A 14666-nucleotide genomic window follows, 5' to 3' on the forward strand; every position below is an offset into this window, starting at 1 on the left:
CTGGACTGGATGGATTTAACAGATATATTCAGAACATTCCATCCTAAAGGAGCAGAATACACATTCTTTTCGAGTGCACACAGAAAAGTCTCTGGAATAGATCACATACTGGGTCACAAATCAGCCCTCAACAAATATAAAAAAGATGGAGATCACACCATGCATATTTTTAGACCACAACACTATGAAACTTGAAATCAACCACAAGAAAAAATTTGGAAAGACCACAAATACTTGGAGGTTAAAGAAAATCTTATTAAAGAATGAATGGGTTAACCAGGAAATTAAAGAAGAATTAAAAAATACATGGAAGCAAATGAAAATGAAAACACTACAGTCCAAAATCTTTGGAATGCAACAAAGGCAGTCCTAAGAGGAAAATATATTGTAATATAAGTCTACCTCAAGAACCAAGAAAGATTTCAAATACAAAACCTAAATTTACATCTAAAGGGGCTAGAAAAGGAATAGCAACTATAGCCAAAAGAAGGGAAATAATAAAGACTAGAACAGAAATAAATCATATAGAAACAAACAACAGTAGAACAGATCAACAAAAATAAGAGCTGGCTCTTCAAAAGACTTAATAAAATTGATAAACATAGACTTATCAAAAAGACAAGAGAAAGGAACAAAATAAACAAAATCATGAATGAAAGGAGACAGATCACAACCAACACCAAGAAATACAAATAATTATAATAGTACATAATAAGGGGCCCCTGGGTGGCTCAGTTGGTTAAGTGTCTGTAGCTCAGGTCCTGATCTCATGGTTCGTGAGTTCAAGCCCCACGTTGGGCTCTGTGCTGACAGCTCAGAATCTGGAGCCTGCTTCCAATACTGTGTCTCCCTCTCTCTCTGCTCCTCCCCTGCTCCCACTCTGTCTCTGTCTCTCACCAAAATAAATACACATTAAAAAAAATTTTTTTAAAGAGTACATAATGAAAAACTATATGCCCAAAACCAGGACAACCTGGAAGAAATGTATAAACTCCTAGAAACATACAAACTACCAAAATTAAAACAAAAAGAAACAGAAAATTTTGAACAGACTGATTACCAGAAATGAAATTGATTCAGAAATCAAAATTCTCCCCAAAAAACAAAAGTCCAGGACCGGATGGCTTTCCAGGGGAATTCTAAAGGCATTTAAAGAAGAGTTAATACTTATTCTCTCAACTGTTTCAAAAAATAAAAATGGAGGAAAGCATTCAAACTCATTCTATGAAACCAACATTATGTTGATTTCAAAACCAAAGATCCCACTAAAAGGGAAATGACAGGCCAATATCCCTGATGAAACTGTATGCAAAAATTCCCAACAAGATACTAACAAATTGAATTCAAAGTACATTAAAAGAATTATTCACCATGATCAACTAGGGTTTATTCCTGGGCTTCAGAGCTGGTTCAATAATCATAAATCAAGCAATGTGATATACCACATTAATTTTAATTTTAATTTTAATAGATAAGAAGGATAAAGGATAAGAACCACATTATCCTCTCAATAGATGCAGAAAAAGCATTTGAAAAAACATAGCATCCTTTCTTGATAAAAATCCTCAACAAAGTAGGGATAGATGGAACATGCCTCAACATCATAAAAGCCATATTTTAAGTCCCACAGCTAATACCATTTTCAATGGGGAAAAACTGAGATCCTTTCTCCTATGATCAGGAACAAGACAAGGATGTCCACTTTCACCATTACTATTTTAAACTGGAAGTCTGAGCCTCAATAATCAGACAACAAAAAGAAATAAAAGGCATCCAAGTCAAGAATAAGTCAAACTTTCACTATTTGGAGATGACATAATACTCTATGTAGAGAACCCAAAAGACTCCACCAAAAAATTGCTGGCACTGATAAACAAATTCAGCAAAGTTGTAGGATATAAAATAAATATACAGAAATTCATTGCATTTCTGTACATCAATAACAGCACAGCATAAAAATAAATTTAAAAATTGATCTCATTTTCAGTTACACCAAAAACAACTAGACACCCAGGGATAAACCTAACCAAAGAATCAAAAGATCTGTACTCTGTAAACTATACACCTATGAAAGAAATTAAAGAGGACACAAAGAAATGGAAAAACATTCCATGCTCATGGATTGAAAGAACATTATTAAAATGTCTATACTACCCAAAGCAATCTACACATTTAATGCAATCCCTATAAGAATAGCACCAGATCTTTTCTGCAGAGCTAAAACAAACAATCTTAAAATTTTTATGAAACCACAAAAGACCCCAAATAGCCAAAGCAATCCTGAAAAAGAAAAACAAAACTGGAGGCATCATGATTACAGATTTCAATCTCTGTTAGAAGTCTGTAGTCATCAAGACAGTACGGTACTGGCACAAAAACAGACACATAAACCAAGGGAAAAGACTAGAAAACCCAGAAACGGACCCACAACTATATGGCCAATCTTCGACAGGCAGGAAAGGATATCCACTCAGAAAAAGACAGTCTCCTCAACAGATGGTGTAGGGGAAAATGGACAACACACAAAAGATGAAACTGGACTACTCTCTTTCACTATATACAAAAATAAATTCAAAATGGATGAAAGACCTAAATGTGAGACAGGAAACCATCAAAATCCTACAGAAGAACACAGGCAGCAACCTCTTGGACATTGGCCATAGCAACCTCTGTCCTCGCCAGAGGCAAGGGAAACAATAGCAAAAATGAACTATTGGGACTTCATCAAAATAAAAAGCTTCTGCACAGTGAAGGAAACACTCAACAAAACTAAAAGGCAGCCTACAGAATGGGAGATGATACTTGAAAATGACATGTTGGGGGGCGCCTGGGTGGCGCAGTCGGTTAAGCGTCCGACTTCAGCCAGGTCACGATCTCAGGAGTCCGGGAGTTCGAGCCCCGCGTCGGGCTCTGGGCTGATGGTTCAGAGCCTGGAGCCTGTTTCCGATTCTGTGTCTCCCTCTCTCTCTGCCCCTCCCCCGTTCATGCTCTGTCTCTCTCTGTCCCCAAAAAAAAATAAACGTTGAAAAAAAAATTAAAAAAAAAAAAAAAAAAGAAAATGACATGTTGGATAAAGGGTTAGTATCCAAAATCTATAAAGAACTTATCAAACTCAACACCCACAAAACAAACAACCCAGTTAAGAAATGGGCAGAAGACATGAATAGACACTTCTCCAAAGAAGACATCCAGATGGCTAACAGACACATGAAAAGATGCTCAGCATCATTCATCATCAGGGAAATACAAATCAAAACCATGGTGAGATACCACCTCTCACCTGTCAGAATGGCTAAAATTAACAACACAAGAGACAACAGGTGTTGGCATGGATGCAGAGAAAGGAGAACCTTCTTGCACTGTTAGTGAGAATGCAAACTGGTGCAGCCCCTCTGGAGAACAGTATGGAGGTTCCTCAAAAAGTTAAAAACAGTTAAAAATAAAACTACCCTATTCACGAATTTCACTACTAGGTTCTAAGCCAAAGAACACAAAAATACTGATTTGAAGGGGTACATGCACCCTGATGCTTATAGCAGCATTATCAACAATAGCCAAACTATGGAGAGAACATCAACTGATGAATGGATAAAGAAGGTGTGTTATGGGAGGAGGTAGGGAAGATGGCAGCTTAGGAGGACGCTGGGCTCACCGCGCATCCTGCTGATCACTTAGATTCCACCTACACCTGCCTAACTAACCCAGAAAACCACCAGAAGACTAGCAGAACGGAGTCTCCAGAGCCAAGTCCAGACGAGAGGCCCACGGAAGAGGGTAGGAAGGGCGGAGAGGCGGTGCACGCTGCACGGACTGGCAGGAGGGAGCCGGGGCGGAGGGGCAGCCTGCTGGCCAAGCAGAGCCCCTGAGTCTGGTTTGCAAAAGCAGAGGGGCCGGATGGAGTGTGTTCCGACAGCAAGCGCGACTTAGCATCTGGGAGGTCATAAGTTAACAGCTCTGCTCGGAAAGCGGGAAGGCTGGAGGACAAAGGGAGGACAAAGGGAGAGTTGCTGAGTCCCGGAATGACAGAGCTCAGTTTGGCGGGGAACAAAGGCGCTCGCCAGCGCCATCTCCCTCACCCATCCCCCAGCAAAAATCCCAAAGGGAACCAGTTCCTGCCAGGGAACTTGCTTGCTCCACGCAAACACCCAACGCTGTGCTTCTGCAGAGCCAACCCTCGGGCAGCGGGTCTGACTCCCTCCTGCTGCCACAGGGCACCTCCTGAAGTGGATCACCTAAGAAGAAATGAGCTAAGCCTGCCCCTCCTGCCCCCGTGCACCTTGCCTACCCACCCCAGCTAATATGCCAGATCCCCAGCACCACAAGCCTGGCAGTGTGCAAGCAGCCCAGATGGGCCACCCCACCCCACAGTGAATCCCGCCCCTAGGAGAGGGGAAGAGAAGGCACACACCAGTCTGACTGTGGCCCCATTGGTGGGCTGGGGTCAGATGTCAGGTCTGACTGCGACTCCGCCCACCAACTCCAGTTATACACCACAGCACAGGGGAAGTGCCCTGCAGGTCCTCACCACACCAGGGACTATCCAAAATGACCAAATGGAAGAATTCCCCTCAAAAGAATCTCCAGGAAATAACAACAGCCAATGAACTGATCAAAAAGGATTTAAATAATATAACAGAAAGTGAATTTAGAATAATAGTCATAAAATCAATCGCTGGGCTTGAAAACAGTATAGAGGACAGCAGAGAATCTCTTGCTACAGAGATCAAGGGACTAAGGAACAGTCACAAGGAGCTGAAAAACGCTTTAAACGAAATGCAAAATAAAATGGAAACAACGATGGCTCATATTGAAGAGGCAGAGGAGAGAATAGGTGAACTAGAAGATAAAGTTATGGAAAAAGAGGAAGCTGAGAAAAAGAGAGGTAAAAAAAAAATCCAGGAGTATGAGGGGAAAATTAGAAAACTAAGTGATACACTAAAAAGAAATAATATATGCATAATTGGTATCCCAGAGGAGGAAGAGAGAGGGAAAGGTGCTGAAGGTGTACTTGAAGAAATAATAGCTGAGAACTTCCCTGAACTGGGGAAGGAAAAAGGCATTGAAATCCAAGAGGCACAGAGAACTCCCTTCAGATGTAACTTGAATCGATCTTCTGCATGACATATCATAGTGAAACTGGCAAAATACAAGGATAAAGACAAAATTCTGAAAGCAGCAAGGGATAAACGTGCCCTAACTTATAAAGGGAGACCTATAAGACTCGTGACTGATCTCTCTTTTGAAACTTGGCCGGCCAGAAAGGATTGGCACGAGATCTTCAATGTATTGAACAGAAAAAATATGCAGCTGAGAATCCTTTATCCAGCAAGTCTGTCATTTAGAATAGAAGGAGAGATAAAGGTCTTCCCAAACAAACAAAAACTGAAGGAACTTGTCACCACTAAACCAACCCTACAAGAGATCCTAAGGGGGATCCTATGAGACAAAGAACCAGAGACATCGCTACAAGCATAAAACATACAGACATCACAATGACTCTAAACCCGTATCTTTCTATAATAACACTGAATGTAAATAGATTAAATGCGCCAACCAAAAGACATAGGGTATCAGAATGGATAAAAAAACATGACCCATCTATTTGCTGTCTACAAGAGACTCATTTTAGATCTGAGGACACCTTTAGATTGAGAGTGAGGGGATGGAGAACTATTTACCATGCTATTGGAAGCCAAAAGAAAGCTGGAGTAGCCATACTTATATCAGACAAACTAGACTTTAAATTAAAGGCTGTAACAAGAGATGAAGAAGGGCATTATATAATAATTACAGGGTCTATCCATCAGGAAGAGCTAACAATTATAAATGTCTATGCACCGAATACCAGAGCCCCCAAATATATAAAACAATTACTTACAAACATAAGCAACCTTATTGATAAGATGTGGTAATTGCAGGGGACTTTAACACTCCACTTACAGAAATGGATAGATCATTGAGACACACGGTCAATAAAGAAACAAGGGCCCTGAATGACACGTTGGATCAGATGGACTTGACAGATATATTTAGAACTGTGCATCCCAAAGCAACAGAATATACTTTCTCTCGAGTGCACATGAAACATTCTCCAAGATAGATCACATACTGGGTCACAAAACAGCCCTTCATAAGCATACAAGAATTGAAATTATACCATGCATACTTTCAGACCACAATGCTATGAGCTTGAAATCAACCACAGGAAGAAGTCTGGAAAACCTCCAAAAGCATGGAGGTTAAAGAACACCCTAGTAAAGAATGAATGGGTCAACCAGATAATTAGAGAAGAAATTAAAAAATATATGGAAACAAACGAAAATGAAAATACAACAATCCAAACACACTGGGATGCAGCGAAGGCAGTCCTGAGAGGAAAACACATTGCAATCCAGGCCTATCTCTAGAAACAAGAAAAATCCCAAATACAAAATCTAACAGCACACCTAAAGGAAATAGAAGCAGAACAGCAAAGACACCCCAAACCAAGCAGAAGAAGAGAAATAATAAAGATCAGAGCAGAAATAAACCACATAGAATCTAAAAAAAGAGTAGAGCAGATCAACGAAACCAATAGTTGGTTTTTTGAAAAAATAAACAAAATTGATAAACCTCATGCTTCTCAAAAAGAAAAGGGAGATGACCCAAATAGATAAAATCATGAATGAAAATGGAATTATTACAACCAATCCCTCAGAAATACAAGCAATTATCAGGGAATACCATGAAAAATTACATGCCAACAAACTGGACAACCTGGAAGAAATGGAAAAATTCCTAAACACCCACACTCTTCCAAAACTCAATCAGGAGGAAATAGAAAGCTTGAACAGACCCATAACCAGGGAAGAAACTGAATCAGTTATCAAAAATCTCCCAACAAATAAGAGTCCAGGACCAGATGGCTTCCCTGGGGAATTCTACCAGACATTTAAAGCAAAGATAATACCTATCCTTCTCAAGCTGTTCCAAAAAATAGAAAGGGAAGGAAAACTTCCAGACTCATTCTATGAAGCCAGCATTACTTTGATTCCTAAACCAGACAGAGACCCTGTAAAAAAAGAGAACTACAGGCCAATATCCCTGATGAATATGGATGCAAAAATTCTCAATAAGATACTAGCAAATCAAATTCAACAGCATATAAAAAGAATTATTCACCATGATCAAGTGGGATTCATTCCTGGGATGCAGGGCTGGTTCAACATTCACAAATCAATCAATGTGATACATCACATTAATAAAAGAAAAGAGAAGAACCATATGATCCTGTCAATCGATGCAGAAAAAGCATCTGACAAAATTCAGCACCCCTTGTTAATAAAAACCCTCGAGAAACGGGATAGAAGGAACATACTTAAACATCATAAAAGCCATTTATGAAAAGCCCACAGCTAATATCATCCTCAATGGGGAAAAACTGAGAGCTTTCCCCCTGAGATCAGGAACACGACAGGGATGTCCACTCTCACCGCTGTTGTTTAACATAGTGTTGGAAGTGCTAGCATCAGCAATCAGACAACAAAAGGAAACCAAAGGCATCAAAATTGGCAAAGATGAAGTCAAGCTTTCACTTTTTGCAGATGACATGATATTATACATGGAAAATCCGATAGACTCCACCAAAAGTCTTCTAGAACTGGCACATGAATTCAGCAAAGTTGCAGGAAACAAAATCAATGTACAGAAATCAGTTACATTCTTATACACTAATAATGAAGCAACAGAAAGACAACTAAAGAAACTGATCCCATTCACAATTGCACCAAGAAGCATAAAACACCTAGGAATAAATCTAACGAAAGATGTAAAAGATCTGTATGCTGAAAACTATAGAAAGCTTATGAAGGAAATTGAAGAAGATACAAAGAAATGGAAAAACATTCCCTGCTCATGGGTTGGAAGAATAAATATTGTCAAAATGTCAACACTACCCAAAGCTATCTACACACTCAATGCAATCCCAATCAAAATTGCACCAGCATTCTTCTCGAAACTAGAACAAGCAATCCTAAAATTCATATGGAACCACAAAAGGCTCCGAATAACCAAAGTAATTTTGAAGAAGAAGACCAAAGCAGGAGGCATCACAATCCCAGACATTAGCCTCTACTACAAAGCTGTCATCATCAAGACAGCATGGTATTGGCACAAAAACAGACACATAGACCAATGGAATAGAATAGAAACCCCAGAACTAGACCCACAAACGTATGGCCAACTCATCTTTGACAAAGCAGGAAAGAACATCCAATGGAAAAAAGACAGTCTCTTTAACAAATGGTGCTGGGAGAACTGGACAGCAACATGCAGAAGGTTGAAACTAGACCACTTTCTCACACCATTCACAAAAATAAACTCAAAATGGAAAAAGGACCTGAATGTGAGACAGGAAACCATCAAAACCCTAGAGGAGAAAGCAGGAAAAGACCTCTCTGACCTCAGCCGCAGCAATTTCTTACTCGACACATCCCCAAAGGCAAGGGAATTAAAAGCAAAAATGTACTATTGGCACCTCATGAAGATAAAAAGCTTCTGCACAGCAAAGGAAACAACCAACAAAACTAAAAGGCAACCAACGGAATGGGAAAAGATATTTGCAAATGACATATCGGACAAAGGGCTAGTATCCAAAATCTATAAAGAGCTCACCAAACTCCACACCCGAAAAACAAATAATCCAGTGAAGAAATGGGCAGAAAACATGAATAGACACTTCTCTAAAGAAGACATCCGGATGGCCAACAGGCACATGAAAAGATGTTCAGCGTCGCTCCTTATCAGGGAAATACAAATCAAAACCACACTCAGGTATCACCTCACGCCAGTCAGAGTGGCCAGAATGAACAAATCAGGAGACTATAGATGCTGGAGAGGATGTGGAGAAACGGGAACCCTCTTGCACTGTTGGTGGGAATGCAAATTGGTGCAGCCGCTCTGGAAAGCAGTGTGGAGGTTCCTCAGAAAATTAAAAATAGACCTACCCTATGACCCAGCAATAGCACTGCTAGGAATTTACCCAAGGGATACAGGAGTATTGATGCATGGGGGCACTTGTACCCCAATGTTTATAGCAGCACTCTCAACAATAGCTAAATTGTGGATAAAGCCCAAATGTCCATCAACTGATGAATGGATAAAGAAATTGTGGTTTATATACACAATGGAGTACTATGTGGCAATGAGAAAGAATGAAATATGGCTCTTCGTAGCAACGTGGATGGAACTGAAGAGTATTATGCTAAGTGAAATAAACCATACAGAGAAAGATAGATACCATATGTTTTCACTCTTATGTGGATCTTGAGAAACTTAACAGAAACCCTTGGGGGAGGGAAGGAAAAAAAAGAAAAAAAAAGAGGTTAGAGTGGGAGAGAGAGTCAAAGCATAAGAGACTCTTAAAAACTGAGAACAAACTGAAGGTTAATGGGGGGTGGGAGGGAGGGGAGGGTAGGTGATGGGCATTGAAGAGGGCATATTTTGAGATGAGCACTGGGTGTTGTATGGAAACTAATCTGACAATAAATTTCATATAATAAAAAAATAATAAAATAAAATAAAATAAAATAATCAGCATATTCTCTCAAAAAAAAAAAAAAATAAACATAGCTAACCACTATGCCTAATATGGTTTCTAAGGAGAATGCATCCTGAATTCTATATAGCTTACTTCAAATGGGCCATTGGAATTCTTCCATTCTTACATGAAGACAGCCTGTGCAACATTTAAATGAGGGAGGAAGGCACATTGATGTCTTCTAGGACTTTTAGGTTCATAGGACAAGGAAAGATCATGTGTCCTTTTTGCTTGAAAGCTTCCTTATATTGCCTTTTGATCATTCTAGAGGTCAAGGAATGTGTTTCAAAAAAAAAAAAGAAATGTGTTTCAAAAAATGAAATATGTTTCTTTCCTTCTGGCTAGGTCTTGAAGGATTCTGAGGCCACTGACCAACATATCCATTGATTCCTGTAGAGTCAAAAGCAACGATGTTGTGTCTCACTTGCTTAGAAATATAAAAGAACAAGTAAAAATTGAAAAGAAATTTAATTTTAGCTTCTTTGGACATTTTGATCATGAAAATTGCTAAAGTATATCTGATTCAAGTGACCCTCCTTACTGAAGCTTAGAGAAATTTTATCTAAATTTGAGTTATTAAACTTTATTTTATTGTAGCAACTTTAGTATAATTGTAGGTGTGTGTTCATGTGTATATGTGTGTGTGTAAGGGACAGAAGGCAGGAAGAAAATGCAGTTCTTAGTAAAACTGAAAGTTTAGTTAACTCTGAAAAGATGCCAATACTATGTGAGCTATAGCTCATTGTTTATATGCAAGCTAGCCACCAAATCATATTTATCCTTTTTGGGGGTCCCTTGGCAAAACAATGTAATCAACTTCTAGTACATGGAAATATTCCTACATTGCAAGGTTCCCCTCCCCACCCCACCCCCCGGGCGGTGGGACGGGGGGGGGGGGGGGGGGAGAAACATCATTTGAAAATAGCAAGAGATGAAACAGGCTTTTTCATATTATGATTTGGTAATTAACATTTTTACATATAAGAAATTCCTACATTGTGCAAGTGGATCGAGGAGGCTCAGCTCAGCCAGCCCAAGAGCTGTGACCAGACCTTCAGCATCATGCACGAGCTGGTGATACGTGTCACCATGGAGCATGTAGACAGCCTGGAGCAGAACAACTACATCTGCTACTGGGAAGAGTGCCTTCGTGAGGGCAAGTCCTTCAAGGTGAACTACAAACTGGCCAACCACATTCAAGTGCACATGGGCCAGAAGCCCTTTCCATACCCCTTCCTGGGCTGTGGGAAGATCTTTGCCTGCTCCAAAAACCACAAAGTCCACAAGAGGATCCATACAGGGGAGAAGCCTTTCAAATATGAATTTGAAGGCTATAACAGACACTTTGCCAACAGCAGTGACCACAAGAAGCACACACATGTGCACACCTTGGACAAGCCTTTCATCTGCAAAGTGTGCAACAAGTCCTGCACCCAAGCTCCCTGCGCAAGTGCATGAAGGTTTATGAATCTCAAGGGTCAGATTCCTCTTCTGCTGCCAGTTCAGGCTATGAATCTTCTACTCCACCCACTGTAGCTTCTGCAAACAGCAAAGATACCACTAAAACCCCATCTGCAGTTCAAACTAGCACCAGCCACAACTCTGGACTTCCTCCCAATTTTAACAAATGGTATGTCTGAGGACAAACACAAAAACAAACCCTTTTAACCATAGAATGGACCAAATGGATTTTAAAGAGAAAACTAAGACCAAGCAGATGGAAATGGAGTTTTAAGGCAAGAGGTGGGATTACATCTTGGTAATTGCATTTGTCTGGGAAGGTTTGGGGGCAAGATCCCAAAGTAGCCATGCCCTTTTCTCAGGATTAGAAAATATGTTTTGGAATTTGAAGGATTTTTTTAAAACTTCTTTTCACTGCTTTTTCTCCCTTTTTTCTTGCTCTCTGCATACCACATTCCTAAACTCCTTCAGTTCATTTTAATGCCTGTCTTGTTTATTGACAGGAAGTTACAGAAGGCCTGTTGGTGGTGGTGATGTTAAACTGATGGAAATTCTTCACCTTACTGGTGATTGTTTAAATTCTCAGTCTTTTTTTAAAAGTTTTATTTATTCTGAGAGAGAGAGAGAGAGAGAGAGAGAGAATCCCAAGCAGGCTCTTTGCTGATAGCACGGAGTTCGATCTCACTAACTGTGAGATCATGACCTGAGCCAAAATCAAGAGTCAGATGCCTAACTGAGCCACCTGGGTAGGCATTCCTCAACTCTCAAGGTCTTAAAGCATGCTAAAGTCCTGTTATGTCTTGAACCTCTCCTCAAAGCATTACACTTCTGAATGTATTTTTGTCTAATGGGGTCAAAGCTGTTCAGTATTTTTTTCAGGCTGAGGATGTGATGTTATCTCTCCACAGACTGTAACGTTAAGTACACAGTTTCCTTTTGTAACAAGTTTTTTTTGTAAATACATATCCATTGCTGTCATAGTTATCATTTGTAATTTAATTATTGATACAAGTGCCAGAAACTGAACAATATTAATGGAAAAATATTTTCTAACAAATGCTGTACAACTTTTGATTATAACTGCTTTAGCATTAAATTTTATTGTTTTGAAAGAGGAACACAATTTACAGGTTTTGAGCCACTGATTCCTTTCTCTTGTTTTATAACAGCCACCTTCTACAAAGAGGAAATGTATGCAAATGGATCTTGCTTGTTGGTATTTATAACTCACTCATATTCCTTTCATAATTGTTAAATTAATTGTTAAATTATTTTCTTATTTCAGTGCAGATTCCTTACAGTGTCAGTTTCCATCTGGGGAGATCCTCCTTTAACTGCAAGTTTAAATGTGTTTGTCCTGGATTTTCAGCATGCAAATCAAATATTACTGATTGGTTTTATTAGTGGCCATAACATCTCAATCTTGTATTTCAAAGACTGAGAGCTGGATTTAATCATCCCTTCCCTACATACATAAACATAAGGTTTAAACTTAAGGTTTATATCCCCTAGTTTTTTTATTACCTTATATAAAAATGAACATTGCAGCAGAATGCATGTCTGTATATATTGAGAGATCACCCTTATACATATATATTTATATATTTTTATCTATGACCTATCTAATCTGCCTATCAAACCTAACTATCTATATATTTTCAAAAGTTACCATATGTCTGAAACAGTGGTGATGAGTAAGGCCAGTTGAGCCATGCTTTCTTACGGTTAACGTGCTTCATAAAAGAACCAAAGTCCATTTACAATTTTGGAAGGCAAAGTCTGATTTGTTTTACTGTATATAGTTCAATTGATAAATATCACAATTATTCATAACATTTTTATAGCAGCTTTGAAATGATATCGTGGAAAGAAAAAACATTTGCAAAGTATGGATTTTTAAAGTTCATGGTTTGTAGGCACAGATGTTAAGAGCATTGTTTACATTAAAATCAATAACAATGAAAAATGGTTATTTGCTTTGTGATAAAATATTAACAATCCGTTTAATCTTCAGTGAAGAAACTCATTCGGGCAAACAGTTATTTTATAATTGTTATATGTTACTTTTGGGGGGGAAGGTTGGGTGAGTAAAGTATCCAGAGACTTTTTATTTTTTTTTTTTTATTTATTTATTTTTTTTTTTTTTTATTTATTTTTGGGACAGAGAGAGAGACAGAGCATGAATGGGGGAGGGGCAGAGAGAGAGGGAGACACAGAATCGGAAACAGGCTCCAGGCTCTGAGCCATCAGCCCAGAGCCCGACGTGGGGCTCGAACTCACGGAGCGCGAGATCGTGACCTGGCTGAAGTCGGACGCTTAACCGACTGCGCCACCCAGGCGCCCCTCCAGAGACTTTTTAAAACTAATTTAGGGTGCTGTTTAATATTGAGAGCCCAATCTCTACATGAATAACCAGCTTGCAAATGAGCAAATAGAATGGTTGAGATAAGGAATTGTAATTAATTTAGAAATGTAATAAATAGGCTTAAGTACCTCCTCCTCTTGAAGGGGCAATGCTCTAGGTTTTTTGGTGGCAGTCATTTGGTATTCTACATAATAATTTTGAATTATAGAATTTTGTTTATTGTTCTTTTTGAAGAAATAAAATCTTGGCACATCTTTAAAAAAAAGAAAAAAGAAGGAAATGTTCTGCAAATATTTAAAGAGCCTTCATAAGCAGGAGCACAGTGATAAAGTCCAATAAACCTTCATGTCATGCATTTATTTGAGTGCTATGTTCTAAGGTCTATACACCTATTATCTTCTTTAATCCCACCAAAGCACTTTAAGGAAGAAATTTCACAAATGTAAAAATTAAGGCAGGAAGATTAAGAAACTTACCCAAATCTCTGCAGCTTGTAAATGGCAGAGTGGACATTTGAGTCCAGGTGCATCTGACTCAGATCCAAGCTCTCAACTATCTACTGTCTCCCAAATGGCAGAAGTCCTGCTGCCACTACTAAGCATCAGTCATTATTACCAAAGATTGTTTGGGTACTTCTTTATAGTGCAAACATCATGTGTAAAACATTCCCAAAAGTTTCCTCTGTACAAAAAAAGGCACTTGCCAGAGGAAGTATCCCTATACATTAATTGCCAACAACAAATCTTTATAATTAATCTATAATTTTTGTGCAATAGATGATCTTTAAGCAAGTATCTTTTATAAGTAGAATATGAGTAATGCAATCTGCATAAAAATAGTCACGATGTGTGGTAAGGATATAGGTGACTTGCTTTGGGGAGCTGACAGAGGGGAACAGGTATGTACGCAAACACACATGCACATGCCTTGGAAAAGTAGCCCTGCTATCACGAGAGAGAGAGGGAAGCACAGTACGTGCTAGTTTCATTTCTAGCCTTGTACAAAGCCTTGTTAATATATTTTTAACCTGTATTTATTTAATTTAATTTAATTTAATTTAATTTAATTTAATTTAATTTACCTATCTATCTATATTTAAATTGAAATTAGTTAACATATAGTGTAACCTTGGCTTCAGGAATAGAACCCAGTGATTCATCTCTTACATATAACAACAAGTGCTTATCCCAGAAAAGTGCCCTCCTTAATGCCCATCACCCATTTAACCCATCCCCCCCATCGACCTCCCTTCTAGCAACCCTC

The 14666-nt window shown here is 38.9% G+C and overlaps 1 protein-coding gene across 1 annotated transcript in view; it reads left to right on the forward strand.

Moving 5' to 3' along the window:
- LOC147574802 (zinc finger protein ZIC 3-like) overlaps nt 1–11315 on the forward strand; it is a 53746-nt gene extending 42431 nt beyond the window's left edge. The window contains 2 exon segments of the mRNA XM_086683940.1: nt 10563–11000; nt 11003–11315. Coding sequence (XP_086540066.1) covers nt 10563–11000; nt 11003–11217 — 653 coding nt within the window. The 3' untranslated portion in view covers nt 11218–11315.
- Nucleotides 11316–14666: the final 3351 nt, after the last annotated feature.

Source organism: Puma concolor, chromosome D4 (assembly GCF_028749965.1).
Source record: "Puma concolor isolate L17-30 chromosome D4, mPumCon1.1.hap2, whole genome shotgun sequence".
Classification (NCBI taxonomy): Eukaryota; Metazoa; Chordata; class Mammalia; order Carnivora; family Felidae; genus Puma; species Puma concolor.